Source organism: Pezoporus flaviventris, unplaced genomic scaffold (genome assembly GCF_033815535.1).
Source record: "Pezoporus flaviventris isolate CSIRO_AGI_PZ_B2104156 unplaced genomic scaffold, CSIRO_AGI_Pfla_v1 ptg000131l, whole genome shotgun sequence".
NCBI lineage: Eukaryota > Metazoa > Chordata > Aves > Psittaciformes > Psittacidae > Pezoporus > Pezoporus flaviventris.
Genome location: NW_026892679.1, coordinates 3193080 through 3207889, shown reverse-complemented (window position 1 = coordinate 3207889; position 14810 = coordinate 3193080). Strand labels below are relative to the sequence as shown.

Sequence of the window (14810 nt, the reverse complement as noted above, 5' to 3'; positions counted from 1 at the left end):
AGCTGTGGAGTCTATCCGCGTATCAGGGTGACTGGCTTCTTTACATTTATTTCCTTATGAGGAAGGACAGGCTCCTTATATCCATCATAGTATCACCGAAATCCAGGAAATAAACTCTCCAGCCAGAATGATGGGTTTGTAACTGACATGACTTTATTATGGCACCGGGTGCATGGGGGGGAATCGATCTGCCTGTCACACACATTGAAGAGACAGTTCACAGCTCACGTATCTTCATTACATACACATTCATCATAATTCTGTGAAATGCCCACCCAATTCCTGTTACTCATTGCATATGGTAACTTGGGCAGATAAGGCTGTCGAGGAGTTTTCTCTGGGGGCTGGAGTGCTCGTTTGGGGAGAAATACCCCCACTCGGTTTACCCTTCTATGGAAATCCATTAGTTAAGGACACTGGAATGTGTTTAGTGTTTCCAATTAACTACATGATCTTGTTTGGGCTAATTTATGACCCTGAGAGGCTCCTTGAGCTGTTTTCTGTCACAGCCGTTTACCTATTTGTCAGGCCTTACCAACACCGGGGAAGGCCTACATTGGTTTGAGAGAACACATACGCTTGACTCCCTCGACGCTTTTTGCAGCCTCCCCGTGCGCGTGCGCTGGAGGCCGGACTACAGGTCCCGGTATGCCCCGCGCGAGGGAGCCGCACGCTGATTGGCTGCGCCGGAGGCTGGGCCGGGGGGCGCGGCGGGGCCTGAACCCGTCGACGGCTCGGAGCCGGGTGAGGGAGGGGTGCCGGGGACCCCGAGGAGAGAGACTGAGGTGGTTGCGGACCCTGGTGGGGTGGGTCTGTGGCCCCCGAAGGTGCCAAGGGGTGGAGCTAGGCACTGCGGTGTGCTAGGGAGTGTGGTGGGCGGTTGTGAGTGGTTGTGAGCACTGGGTAGTGGGGCTGGGAGTGTGGGGGGCTGGTAGCTGTAGGGATCCCACAGCTTTCCCTGCCCACCCCAGCCTGCCTGAGCTGCCAGCCTGGTGACACGTGCAGAGGAAGCCCCAGGAAGGAGCAGTTCTTCTGCATGGAGGCCATCAAGCTAGCCGTGAAACTGCAAGCCATGCAGTGGTTAGTTTGCCGTGGAGGAGGGGAACATCCTGGCTCTGAGCTTAAGGGATGCGCGGTTAGGGAAGAGCTGGCCTGTGGGTACAAGCAACATTGCAGTCTGTGTCTCTTTGGTGGAGGACTAGCCCTGGCAAGAGGGTTTGGTACCTTCTCAGCTTGGTCTGGAGTAAGCATCTGCTTTGGGGCGTGGGATCCTATTAATTCATCTTGCCAAGTCAAATGTGAGATTGGTCCTTGCTGCCCACTGGCGTCCCTCCCACCCTGCCCTGGGAAGGGAGCAGGGCTGGTGGGAGGGGTTTGGAGAACTGGATTTTTTCCCCCTATAGGTGCACTTCCTTCCTGGTGCTGAAGGCCCAGCCAGAGCTGCAGCAGAGCAAGCTGGAGCTGAGCCACTTTGACCTCTAGCAGGTCTCTTTCTGCTTGAGTCTGATGATGATGAGTCCCCACTTCAGGCTCGGAGGAGGGCAGTGGGGGAGATGAGCCTGGGCAGTTTTGGTGCCTAGGAATCTTACACCCCATTTTGGACTGGGGTTAGAGATCTGCCTTGCACAGATACTGTTGGGGCGGCTGATCCTCATTAGCCAGGAGGATGCAGAGGTGGGGGGTAACTGAGCCATATTTCCTGCATCCCTCCTCAGGCTGGCTGGGGCAGGAGCTGGGGGCAGGGCTGAGCAAGGAGTATGCCAAAATAACCATCCCCTTTGCCTGCAGAGTTCAGAGCCAGCAAGGCCAGCTGAAGATCCTGTCCAGGAAGGGCAAATGAAAGAAAGAAGCTGCAGGACCCCATCTCTGAGGCCCCTGGGGAAGAGAAGGGTTTCCTCCTGAGAGGGTCCTGCATTGGCGGTTGCAACCATGGTGGGCAGCTGGACAAGCCAGATGGTCTCAGTGCCTGGCCAAACCTGAATTGGAGGAAGAGGCTGGCCCAAAGACTGCAATGGCCCCCTCTGCAACGTGCATGGATGTGCAGGGGCACAAGTTCCAGGCCCCCACCTAGGGACATGCAGGCACAGTAGAGGAAGAGAAAGGATGCCAGGCACTGCAGGCTCAGACCATGTCAAAAGTTGCTCTGGAACCACAGGGCCTGCTGCTTCACATCCAGGATCAAAAGTCTAAAGAGCCTGGAAGAAGAAGAAAAAAAAAAAAAAAAAGGAAGAAACCATGCCAGAGTAGCTTGTGTTCTGTGGGGCAGTTGCTGTCTCCCATTGCCTCTGGTGATGTGTTCCGTGGCCTCCACACCCGAGTTCTAAAACCTGGTCTAGAATCAGCCACGGAATGTTGATTTGCAAATACTCTTTCAAGTCAATTCCCAGTCGGTTCTCCATGAACAGGGATAGTAAGTGCCGCTACACTAAGTAAGTAACTCTAAGCCTGGTGGCATTTAGCGAGAGTGCTGAACAGGAATCATCATCACGCATCATTTTTCTTGGTTTTACAACCTGAAGAAGCATTGAACGGTTCTGGTTCCCTTTGCCTGCTGCTTCTCCTTCCTCTCTGGCCAACACCATGGAAAAGACACAAGGTTATCCAGCCTGCTGTCAGTAGAAAAAGGCTGACTGCACTTCTTGCCAAGAAAGCTTCTTGCTGCAATGACAGGGGTGCTGCTCTCGAGTGAGAAACCAAGGGAAAAGGATGGAAAATACATACATAATGCAGGAGTCTCCCACTGCCTGAAGCGGCTGGCTAACCTGGTCCAGTGCAGAAGCTCCCCCAGCAAGCCCCTGGCGAAGGCTGGCTTGCTGCAGTCAGCGGACTGAGCCCACAACTGATCCTAAGGAGTGCTTCTGCCCAGACAAGCCTCCTTCCCAAAATGCAGGGCCATCTCCTTCACACTGCTGATCTCTGCACCTACCTGGGAGGTGGGAACGTCAGTAACAAGCTTCCCAGAGGGATGAAACACACACAGAAACAGCACCCTGCCCAGGGCACAGAGTCCAGGATAGCACCCAATCTCCAACATCCCACAATGGGAGTTCCCTGCAGACCTGCCCTAAAATCCATTCTTTAGATCCACCTGAGGGTTTATTTCTAGTTAATTCCTGAATCCTCATGACCAATAATACAATAAAGTTGGGATAATCCCAGGACAGGAGAAGTCCCCACCTCATCATCTGTTGCACAGTGGGTCTGATCCAGGTGTAAGGCACACAGTGAAACCTGAAGCAGTGCTGGCCCCAGTGGCACACGCGCACAGCCCAATGCCCAGCCCAGCCTAGGGTCCTTGACATCCCAGTTCCAAACTGGTTGAGGTGGGGAGGAGGCCCTGCTTGCGATTGGTGAGGAGCAGGCAGGGATGTGCAGGACAAAGCACTATCATTAGGCACATTCCATAAGCACATAGCTGCCTCCAGCAGGGTTCTGGGTTGCACTCAGGGGTCCCCAGTAGCCCTTAGAGACTCCCAGTTACACACAGAAGGGGTTGCAGTTGTTCCCAGTTGCCCACAAAGGTTCTGGGTTGCCCTCCAGGGTTCCTAGTTGCCAGCAGCAGCTCACTAGTTGCCTCCACAAGGCTCTGGGATGTTCCACCTTCCCCTTCAGAGGCTCCCAGGGTGACAGTGCCCCTTGCACCTGTGCTCCATCTCACGCAGCTAGGCTTTCTGCAGCATTCAGCCCCGCAGGCATGAGAGGCAGTGCTTCCCAGATTTACCACTTATTTAACATGGTTTTGGATGGAAGGAGGGAAATTGTATTTCGTAAGTGTAAAGATTGAAAAAACTCTCCCTGCTCATGCCAAGATGGGAATTAAAAACAAACAAACAAAACAAGAACAAAATTTGCTGGATTTGGGCTGGATTTTGACTGCATCGGAACAAGCCAAAACTCCTGAATACCTGCAGTATATTGATGACATCAGTGTGTGGGCCACACAGCAGAGGAAGTGTTCAAGAAAGGCAGAATAATAATCCAGATTCTTTTGAAATTGGTTTTTGCCATAAAACAAAAGTCAAATGACCTTCATAGGAACTCCAGTTTTTAGGAATAAAATAGTAAGATGGGTGTCATCCATATTCCAGTGGATGAGACCGAAAATATCAGTTAGGTCTCCACCAACTAACAAAAATAAGCACAAGCTTTCTTAAGTGTCATGGGATTTTGGGTAATGCAAATTCCAGGTTATAGTCTGATTTTAAACCCTTGCTATCAAGTGACCTGGAAGAAGAATAATGCTTTACACTTCAGCCAGGGACAACAGCCCGACCTGGAGCCTCTGGCAGAAAGCACCTGGAAAGACTTGAGATTCTCCTCTGAGGTTTTGCAGCCAGGGATATACAGGATATGTGATTCTGAATCTTACCTACGCCTTCTGCTTAAGCCTGAGACCAGGTCCATAACACACAGCCAGCAATCATGTCTCCCAGACAGCTGTGGTCCAAATCTAAAGCTGTTTGCAACCCTCACCTTCATGTGACACCCCCTTTGCATCCCACAACCCCCTGCAGCTCTGAGCACGTTCTACCACCTCACTTATACCCTCATTCTAGCAAGAATGGAAGAAAACTATGACAGCTGTCGGCAATGCTTCCCATGCAGGCAAGGCCAAACTAAAAGCTTTCAACAGCCCTCATCTTCCCCTGCAGCCCCATCCCAGCCCCACAACTATAGCCTAGATTCCAGACACACACAAGAGGCTCTGCTTTGTCCTGCACCTATGTCTAAGCTTCACCTAATCCCAGCCAGACTCCAGGTCCAACAGGAATGCTGCCAGCTATGGCTCCCAAGAAAAAGCACCCAAAACAAAGCTTTTTGCAGCCCTCACCTTCCTTGGCAGCCTTTTTGCAGCTTTTGTAGCACTGGGGCTATATGATTTGTCTTGCATTGAATCCTAACCTTTTTCCTGACCCTCACTCTATGCTAAAACCATGTATAAAACGGAGCCTCATCAGCAAAGGCTGGCTGCCCCGCACCAGATCTTAAGACATTCCAGTCTTTATTGGTTCCTAATTTACTGGGAAAGGGAGGAGTATAATTAAACATTTCTCATGGAAGAAGGACTCCAGCACAGTTTTTAATAGGGTCAGAGATTCCATGCCAAAAAAGACTTGTTAAAATCTCTGTATCTGACATACCAGAAGTATGCATATGCAACAAACAGTAAACTGAAACATTATTCAACAATGCCTCCACAACTTCCCCAACTTTCCAGAGTTTCTTGGTAAAGATTGTTGTCCAAAACTCAGCTTTCATAATTGTCATTAAAGCATTTGAGCAAAATAGTAAATTTTTTAAATCCCCACAACAAATCAGGATAGAAGATGGGATCTTCCACAGTTTCCATTTTAAATTTTGTATGCCTCAGTAATGCAGTTAGGGATGAGGTAAAATACTTGTGAGGGGACAGGAGAGAAAAATTAAAGTTTACCACTGACTTCTCATTTAAAATGAAGACATGATTAGAAAGAGAGATGACATATTTATACACAAATATGCAAAGATGGAACTCGTGATTGTGTAGAGATTCCAAAGATTTTAAATAAACAAGAAAATGAAGCTGTAACACATGGCAGTACAAAAATTCCCAGAACATACTTAATCACAATTCTAATTCCATAACTTACAAGGAAGTACCATTTATTTTCAGCGTTCATACTGCCAGTTCCTTCTTCAGTGCACGTAAAAATTACTCATTTCTGGGCCTTTTGAGCAAACAAGTGTCTACACACTATTAAGATCTAACATTCTTTCAGATAATTTCAAAGTTAAAAGATCTGTAATTCTAATGTGAGCTGAAAAAATAGGAATCTCTTTTCCAGGTGTTTTCACAGATATTCAGGAAAAAATGGGAGAAGTATGTTAATGCCTAAGCTATCATTGCTTACAATTTTTGCTAACCAAATTAACAAACAATGCTGTGGTTTCATTAATTAAAGCATTCAATTTAAGTTTCCCTGTGACAAATTTTTAAGTCCATTAATTTAACTTTAATTCAAACTATTATATTCTTCAGAATTCAGTGTAGCTGAAATTAGCTTAATTAAAATAGTACAACTTCTAATTGTTAGTGCTTTCATTCTAGTTTATAACTGACCACATAACTGGACAATGATGACAACAGTCCTGAATCTGCTTGCATGAATCCATAAAAGGTGTATTAGTAATGAAATAAGTAAGAACAAATCTCCAGATAAAAAGGTATGTTTACACTTGCATGTGTTGTATATGTATATGCTATACCTCAAAAATGCCTTTTTCACTGATTTTGACACAGATGCATATTGCACAGTAGGTATTTCACCTTTTTAATGTAGCACATTCATGTTTTGGATCATTTTCTTTAGAAGACTTTGGAGATTTGTCTCACAAGGTTTTTCACAACAGCAGAACAAATCACTAAAATCTAAATGAGAAGATTTCCTAAAGGTGATGTCAGAAAGAGTTAGCAAAGTTCACAAAGTATACTGTGATATGCGAGTTATTAGGCAAGGAAAAAAACAAAAGTTTACACAAAACAAACTGGCTGACATAGCTATTAATTGTGGACCCTCTGCAACAAATGCTGAAACTAAAAATCAGTAGACAAAAGGGCACAAAACAGTAGTCTTTCTAACAGGTGAACCAACCTGGAGAAATGCACTTTTGTGCAGTTGTTCAGAGATCAGTACAGCAAAATCAGTTAAAGTTCAATGATTAATGATGAGATTCTCAAAAATGTCTAATAAATTCAGAGTAAAAGTTCCAAAGTCACATCAGCATTTCTGGAAATCCCATCTCTCTAACAGTTGGTTTTGCTATCTGTTTTTTCTTTTCCACACTACTACCCAGCCAGTTCATACATCAAAGTGTATACTACCAGCATGAGATATTATCATTTCCTAAAGACTACTGTGAAAATAAAAAATACAAACTTAAATCAGAACCTTATTTAATTTCACCTCAAACTGGTGTGCTTTTTAAGATCCACTATTACTTATGCATCTGAAGTATGATTTTGTTTCATAACAGCTTCTATGTACAAACATGGAAACCACCTACAGTTTTACATTATAAAAATCTACTGCTCAAGAAGCAGTCTGCAAAGAAATAACAGTTCATGGTAGCTCACTCTTTCTAATTGTCAATATTAATCCACTGCTAAGGAAGCACAACACAGCTCCAAATGAAAGAGCATATGTTTCAAATATAAAATTATATTAAACCATTTGTGCAGGTATTTGGTCTATAGATGGAAACAGTTTCAGAATAAATACATCTTGCTCATTAATGTTCCAAGGAAAATAAAGATCTGAGGCATGTCCTGAGCTATCTAGACTCTTTAATAGTGCAATGTTGCAGTGATGCCTGGTTTAACCCTGGCTTTTGCAAAAGAAATACAGCAACTGCCCACAGAGGTTCGAAAGGGCTGACACACCACAGCATCATATACTATAGTAGTTCTTGTAGCATTGCTAAGTTCCTCTCCATCCACTGGATGTTGAACTGAATTGTTTCAATTGCCTCTTTTACAGAATGCAGTTGAGAACTCTGCTCTGATTTTGACTCAAAAAATGACTTCACCTGCATAGCAAGAGAAAAGAAAGAAAAAGAACATTTTCCTTACCATCAACACTGCCCACACAGATTCAGAAACAAAGGCTACACTTATGTTGCAGGAATCCCTGAGAATCACTTGTATCTATGCAGTAAGCAAACCTCTCAAAGGAGTTCCCAAAATGCAAGGAAAGCATTTTTCATGGGAACTGCAACAGTAATTAGTTAGGTTTCAATAAGGTATTTCACAAATAAACAGACATTCACTTATAATAATAATCACAGAGCACTCAGAAATTCTGGAAAAGGAGTCTTGTTCTATGACAAAGAACTCCTTGCAAGCAACCCTCCTTCGGTGCCTTGGAATGAACCTCACACCCACTCATAATTATCAATGCTAACAATTATAATACTATAGATCAAACTCTGAACAATTATCTCTACAAAATTACCTGAATGATAATATTAAACTAAGCCATAAGCTTGATAAATTAACTTGTTAGGACCTTGTTAGATTTCTAATTTCTTACGGCTATCAACTGGCTTTTAACTGATACTCAACCTCTACAATAGGTCTGTGGGAGTGTTACAGCAAATTCAGGTTTTGTGGCACTGCATCACATTGCAAAGATTCCATAGCTTCTACACAAAATCTAGACCAAAAATCTATTTAGACTAAATAATTATTTTGGGAGACAGTGTTATTCCAGTTAAGAGGAAAACGAAACAGTTTAAACAGGTAATTGGATTCAGTTCTATATGCAACTGTGCCACATACCGAGTATGTGATCTTCAATACGTTCATGTATATATTTGCCATGTTGTGAAGTATTTGTATGTATTTGCCATATTTGCCACGTGTGAAGTAGGGAAAGCAAGAGATGTACATCCTAGCAAAAGGACCTCAAGGACAGAAATCACATGTGTTTTCTTCTTCCCTCAAGTAAATGAAAACAGCATTAGAACTAAGGAAAGATCCCTTTCTGGTACATTAAGCCACCAACCTCCATCAAGTGTGCCTTTGTTGCAAACTGAGAAGTCGACCAACTAATGATATTCTGGATAGTGTATGAGCCTAGGTGAAACCTGAAATAAAAAAAAAAGTTATTTTTAACTGAGGGCCACTTCAAGATGCAAGTTCAGTATACATGTACACATTCTTATTTCTACCTTTTCAACAGCTGGAAATCATTAAAAGCACTTGAATTCAAGTTTACAGATCTAATTCATTAAGACATACAAACAAGTCTTAGAACTCCAAGACTCCTAGTACCCTAATCCCTCTAAAAACTGAACTTCAGAGCAAAAGACATGGAAAATTTTCAAACTTATATCACAGTTTAAACAGTAGAGAACTGAGGACACCACACACTGAATACAAAGACCTTTATTTGTGGCATGTATTTAAAACTATACAGTAATTGAATTTGCAACGAGGTTTCATTTCAAGCAAAGTAATTTTGTAATATTGGTTAATAACAGCTTGCTAGAGCAGAAATTTTCATGTGTAAGAAGCGTTTTTAGCAATGTGAAACTGTTCCAAATCAATATGAGGATTTAGAAATACAGTTTTCCATGAATTGTTGGCTTTTTGAAGATATGCAAGCCCTCTGTCCTGCTGCATGCCTTTAAAGGCCAGTTAAGGAAAACATTTATTTCTAAAGCAAGCAATATTTATTGGTTATTTGGATTTGTACTTGCTGTAAAAAGGAAAAAAAAATATAAATCTGAATGAATTCCCTGGGTCAGATTTTGAATGCGTTTGATCCACATAAATATCCTGCATCTGTGGTAATCATCTTAAATACAGTACCCTTTTAACAGAAATCCAAATCAAGATTTTTCAGAATTACTATGAAGCTCTACAAGTCTACAAAGTCCCATCAGCTACTGGTGATACTTCAAAGTTTATGTTCCATGTAATTTTTGTAAAATAAGATTTTTAAACAGGGGTTAAAATTTTATTACAAATCATCTTGTATGAAATCAACTATTTATTATTGTGCTTGAAAGAAAAAAACAGGTGCTTCTGCCATTGTGAGTGTGAAGTTTCAGCTACATCAAAAGCCTTACTTTTGTGTAAGCTTTTCCCAGTTCTCTTTGACAAAGTCCCAAGCCAACAAATATCCAGGTAAACTCTGGCTAACAGTTGCTATGATGTGTGAAAGCTCCTGTGTCCTGATGACTTCTCCTTCAAGGCTGTTCTGCATTAACCTAAAAGACAAAGCATATGAAAAGGGACAGGTAAAAACATCTGTTCAAATCTTCACATGATTCTCCTGAGACTCCTAAATTACATGGAAAAGATTATATAATAGACCAAATAACAAAGAACTTCTGGCATCTAGAACACACCGATGCTCCATTTAATAACCACTGCACTTACTTCACATTAGTTTCCAATTACCAGAGAGATATTAGCTCTAAGCCAAGTAAATGGATTTTCATTGTTCTTGGAAAAGATGAAGTCAATTCTAACAATGCATAAAAGAAAACACAGAGGAAAGCTGTAGCACGAATCACCTAGCAGGACAGCCCTGGTGTCCTCCATGGAGAACTGAGATCTGGTCTACAGAGTGGTGTTGGAGCATACTGTAAGGTCAAAATTTCACCCAAGGAAAGAAAGAAAAGGAAAACAACCAAACTTAAAAACCAAAAGCAACCACCAACAAACCCCAACCAGCAAAAACAAACACACACACACAAAAAAAAAAAAACAAACCCAAACTAGTTATTATCTTTGTTATAAAGATACACCAATCTTTTATGATGCCATAAAGCAACCTGCAATTTTGTTACCTTCACCACAAAATCTGCAATTTTCTCTTACCAGTAGCACAAAGCCTTGAAGTTCAACTGTTTTCTCTTTATAAATATTCAGAATCTGTCCTTTTAAGCTACTCTGTTACATAACCTTGAAGAACCTGATACTTCTCACTTCATTTATTTAAGGCTGTACAAAATATGTGGATAGATTTTCATTAGCAATCAGAAATGTTTTCAACAATACAAAAAAGGCAATACATTTTTTCATAGAAGATTTTTAACACTTTTAGTTTACACAGCAACTTTTTTTGCTCCTTCATACCAGATTAGCTTTCTGACATCATCTGTGCTGGCCAAGGCTTCAATCATTTTACTTTTCTCTGCTTCAGAAACTGAAGAGGAGTACATCTTCAGGAGGAAGTCCCAGCCATCACTAGATTTGGCTCCAGCTGTAAATACGGCTTTCATAACATCACTAGGCAAGCTACAGGGGAAAAAAAGAAATACAACAAAACAAACAAAAAAAAACAAGCAAAGAAACAAAAGGGGGGCATAAAAATGTTCATCTGAGAAAAAAAGGAAGAAAAGTCACAAAATAAAAAGAGATGCCTCTCTCTTGAGCGACTAAGTTTGCTGGACTAAACTCATGACAGTCTAATACCTTAAGTTACTGGGAAAAAAACAAATCATTTTAGTCATGTGAAAGCACAGTAAATTGTACAAAAATCTGAGTAATTTTCTGTGGCTCAAAATGCACATGAATCCGGAGCAGAACAAATTCTGCAGGATTAAAAGGTATGCTCTGATGTTGCTATTTAGCAATTCTTGAGCGTGCAGGAAATGCACATGGAAGCAATTAGTGAGACTGCAGATGAAGTCAAATTCTAGCACAGTACTCCCTCTCATCTTGAAATAGCAGCTTCTACATAAAGAACAGTAAAAGAATGAAATGCTTATCATCCATGCTTAGTTGGTGGTGTGGTTGGAGTTTCTTTTACTTTTTTTTTTATTTATTATTGTTTTGTTTGTTTACCCACCCACCCAGAAAAAAATGGTAAGGTAACAGGAAACAGGTAGATAAAAGAATTGGAAACACAGTTTTTGTGGTACCTGATTGTTCCATTAGAGTTCACCCACTTCTCAAACATTTCAGTGGCAGTTGTTCTACAGTTTCTTATATCATGGGTGCAGGCAAAAGCTAGCAGCATTGACCGGAGCTCTCGTTGAGACAAGGCCCCATCATCTGTCCAACTCTGTTGATCAATTTTATCTCCAAGCAGGCGCTCTATTCTGTGCTAAAGGATGAAAAATTATTAGCAATAGCTAATTCTTCTCAAGAGGATTTCCTAGATATACATATTACAAGATTATCTCTATATATACACACAAAATTAGTTAAAAAAAAAAAAAAAAGCCTTTAAGCCTGCCAGGTGACAGTTAATACACCTTAGTTTAGCATAAACTAACCAACCAGCCTTTACCTATAGGCTGAACACTGTTCGTGTTTGTTGTTTTCTACCTTGCCAAAAACACAGCTAGGTACCCACCAGCTACTACATCTCAGGTAGAACACTTCACCTTAAATATCACCTCATAGACACTGCACTGCAAACCATAGCTTGGTCTGTTTATCACAGTATATCGCTAAAATCTTTGAATAAATGCTAAATAAGGAAAAATAACATAGTAAGAGGTTTTTGGGTCTTGTAATTTTCCCTAAGCACTCACTAATTACCCTTAACAAAAGCCCTAAGGAAAGCAGGCAAGACTGGCAACTACCAAAAATCCCCATCCAATTTAGTGAGATTACTAAATATGCTCAACTGTCAACACTTAAAAAGTGAAGAACATTATAGGTAATTATTTCAGATCTAATTTACAGAAAACTAAGACATACCATGAGGCGTGATGCCAGTTGTTGTTCACCCTTTTTCTCTAAAAGGTTGTATATAAGACTCAGCTGAAACAAAGCTTGAGTGAGTGGCGCAGTGCTGCTCTCTTTGTTAAGGTAATCAATCAGCTCAAAGGCCTTTTCCAGAGACTCTTTTCCTAGACTATAGGTCAATAAACACAAACATTAAAATGGCTTCCAAAACAAAAGCCCTCCCTGAAACGAGATCAGAAGTGATGCTCTCCCATTACACTAACAGAGGGACAGGCGAACAGAAAGATTAACAAAAGAAACACTTTAGATTTAGTGATTTTTATATGACAGCATTAGTAAGATCTGAACAAAAGAACAATGGCCAAATTTGCCTTTAATTAACAAAATGATGTCTAAAAATGTTTATCATAAACAAGGGTATTCTGATACAGGAAGCAGCTGTCAAAGAGGCCATACAGAATGCTGTGTCTCACCTGCTCTGATGACAGTGGTGTAAGAGGAGAGAGGGAGCCAGTAAAAGTTTGACAGGCAAATAGCTTACTTGTCTAATGTGAAGCACTCGTTGACAAGAGTACAGGAAAACAGTCTGCTAGGCAGATTATCAGACACTAAAGAAAACCAGCTTTCTGAAATGGCAGCTATCATGGCTTTTTGTGATGCAAATAAATTGATGCTGCTATAAAGAACAGGGAGATAACATGAAACACCAATATAGAAACATCTGTGAAATAATTAGAAAGAAATGTATTAGTGAAGAGTGAACAGTTTCAATTGGCTAATAAAGACTGAATTAAGACTCCCCTGAAGCAGTCTTTCTACAATCTAAGTCTGATCTTCTTTGACTTGGAAAAATCTTTAAACACAGATCAACTGTGTTTTCCAATATAAAAGTCTTACCCTGCAAGGTTGAAGATATTGTTGATTAAATTGGCTCTGTCTTTAGGACTCAAAGCAGTATGTTTTTTTTTCAAAAGATCAATAAGTGTTTTCCAGTCTTCACCATAGTGTACTATGTAATAGCCATTCATGTCCACATTGAATTTTATCCATTCCACCTCTTCTGGAAGTTCAATGATAGCTAATAGACAATCAGCAGCAGAAACAAACACTTAGCAACTGTTTGTTCAAATCCAAATCTATGAAGTAGACTGGTTTCAGAGAATAAATAAATTCTTTCCCACCCACTAGTTCCCCCTACTATGAAGAAGGAATAGTCAGTACAAAGGTTCGAGAAGGCTCCAAAATTCCAGGCTATACTTCTTCCTCCTTCCTACACCTGACTGAATGAATAGTATTACAATCTGCACCAAGATTCATCTATGCAGTTAATTTTTCTCTTTCTGTCCTCCTTTCAAACCCCATCTTTTCTCTGCGCACTTTCAGATATATACAAAGAGAGGTCATGAATCAGATGCAAGGCCAACTCTAGTTTCAAAGTCAACTATATATAAGAAGACAGGCTTTGGGAAAAAAGTTCTTCATTTCAGTTGAACTAATGCCAAAAAGGTCAATTTCCATAGCACCTACAATGCGTTTGAAATTTAGTAAATATTCTACCTAAAACACTTTTGTAAAATCTCCTACTCTTATATCCACCACATCCAACTTTCTGCAGTGAGTGAGGTACTAATATGATGAAAATGAGACCACCAACAGAACCATTTAAGGTGAAACAAAAATTATGAAATCAGGCTACTCTGGTATTAGTTCTGGTAAGATCAAAACCACATCCAATTAAACAGCTTTGTGTGAAACAGTTTGTGTGAAAAGTTCTACATCATCCCTCAAAAACAATCTGATCCAGATGCAGTATTTTCTTGTACTATTACAGCAAATAAGTAATATTTCAGTGGAAAGTGACTTCCTCACATTTCAGCACACTGGCAGAGCAGCTCTTGCATTACCTGCTCTCTGAGGGACACACAGTTTCAGAGATTTTATACGTCCATTTGGAGGAAAAAAGTATAGGTTTTTACAAATTCCAAACTTGTGCTTCTGCTCTACTTGCTGCCATTTACTTGTACATATAATGCTATAGGGAACCAACTTTCTAATGATGACACCACCAGTAGTGGCTGACTCCAGATCTCTGCAATTATTTTGTACTACATACGGCTTCATCTTCACATCTTACTGAACTGTGCGCTCAGAAACATCAGTAATCTCTAATACTTACGTAACTTGCTACCAAAGCTTGGAGACATACCTGACTTCTGGTCCAATAAATATGCATTAGTACAATGGGTAAAGTTGCAGCTACTAGTTATATAGGTGAGAGGAATATGCCACAGATAACTGCAAAGAAAAGCAAATGTTTACTTACATATTACACATATATTATTCTTGTCTTGAAGGGTGTTTTTGTTTGTTTTAATTAAGCATTTTAATATATTAAAATTATTATTTCATGGCAGGGGGTTTGGAACTAGGTGATTTTACGGTCCTTTCCAACCCTAACTATTCTATGATTAATGGTATTAGAACCACAGCATGCTGTGTAAAATAGCTTAAATCTCATTCATGTAATCAGAATATGATAAAATAATAAATGTACAGTAATTATTTATTCCTACAATGTTGAGAAGTGTGAAAGTTCCACAGAATCACAGAATGGTTGGAG

The 14810-nt window shown here is 40.9% G+C and overlaps 1 protein-coding gene across 6 annotated transcripts in view; it reads right to left on the bottom strand.

Moving 5' to 3' along the window:
- Window positions 1–5067: 5067 nt before the first annotated feature.
- The window catches only part of LNPEP (leucyl and cystinyl aminopeptidase), a 43432-nt gene continuing 33689 nt past the window's right edge, over window positions 5068–14810 (bottom strand). For 5 of the 6 annotated variants that reach the window (XM_061478762.1, XM_061478764.1, XM_061478763.1 and 2 more), the window contains 8 exons: window positions 14397–14485; window positions 13088–13268; window positions 12203–12359; window positions 11416–11600; window positions 10628–10789; window positions 9613–9753; window positions 8544–8625; window positions 5068–7566 (listed from right to left, as the gene is read on the bottom strand). In XM_061478762.1, coding sequence (XP_061334746.1) covers window positions 7435–7566; window positions 8544–8625; window positions 9613–9753; window positions 10628–10789; window positions 11416–11600; window positions 12203–12359; window positions 13088–13268; window positions 14397–14485 — 1129 coding nt within the window. In that variant the 3' untranslated portion in view covers window positions 5068–7434. The remainder of the gene's footprint in view (window positions 7567–8543; window positions 8626–9612; window positions 9754–10627; window positions 10790–11415; window positions 11601–12202; window positions 12360–13087; window positions 13269–14396; window positions 14486–14810) is intronic. The other variant, XM_061478766.1, reaches the window with a different exon arrangement.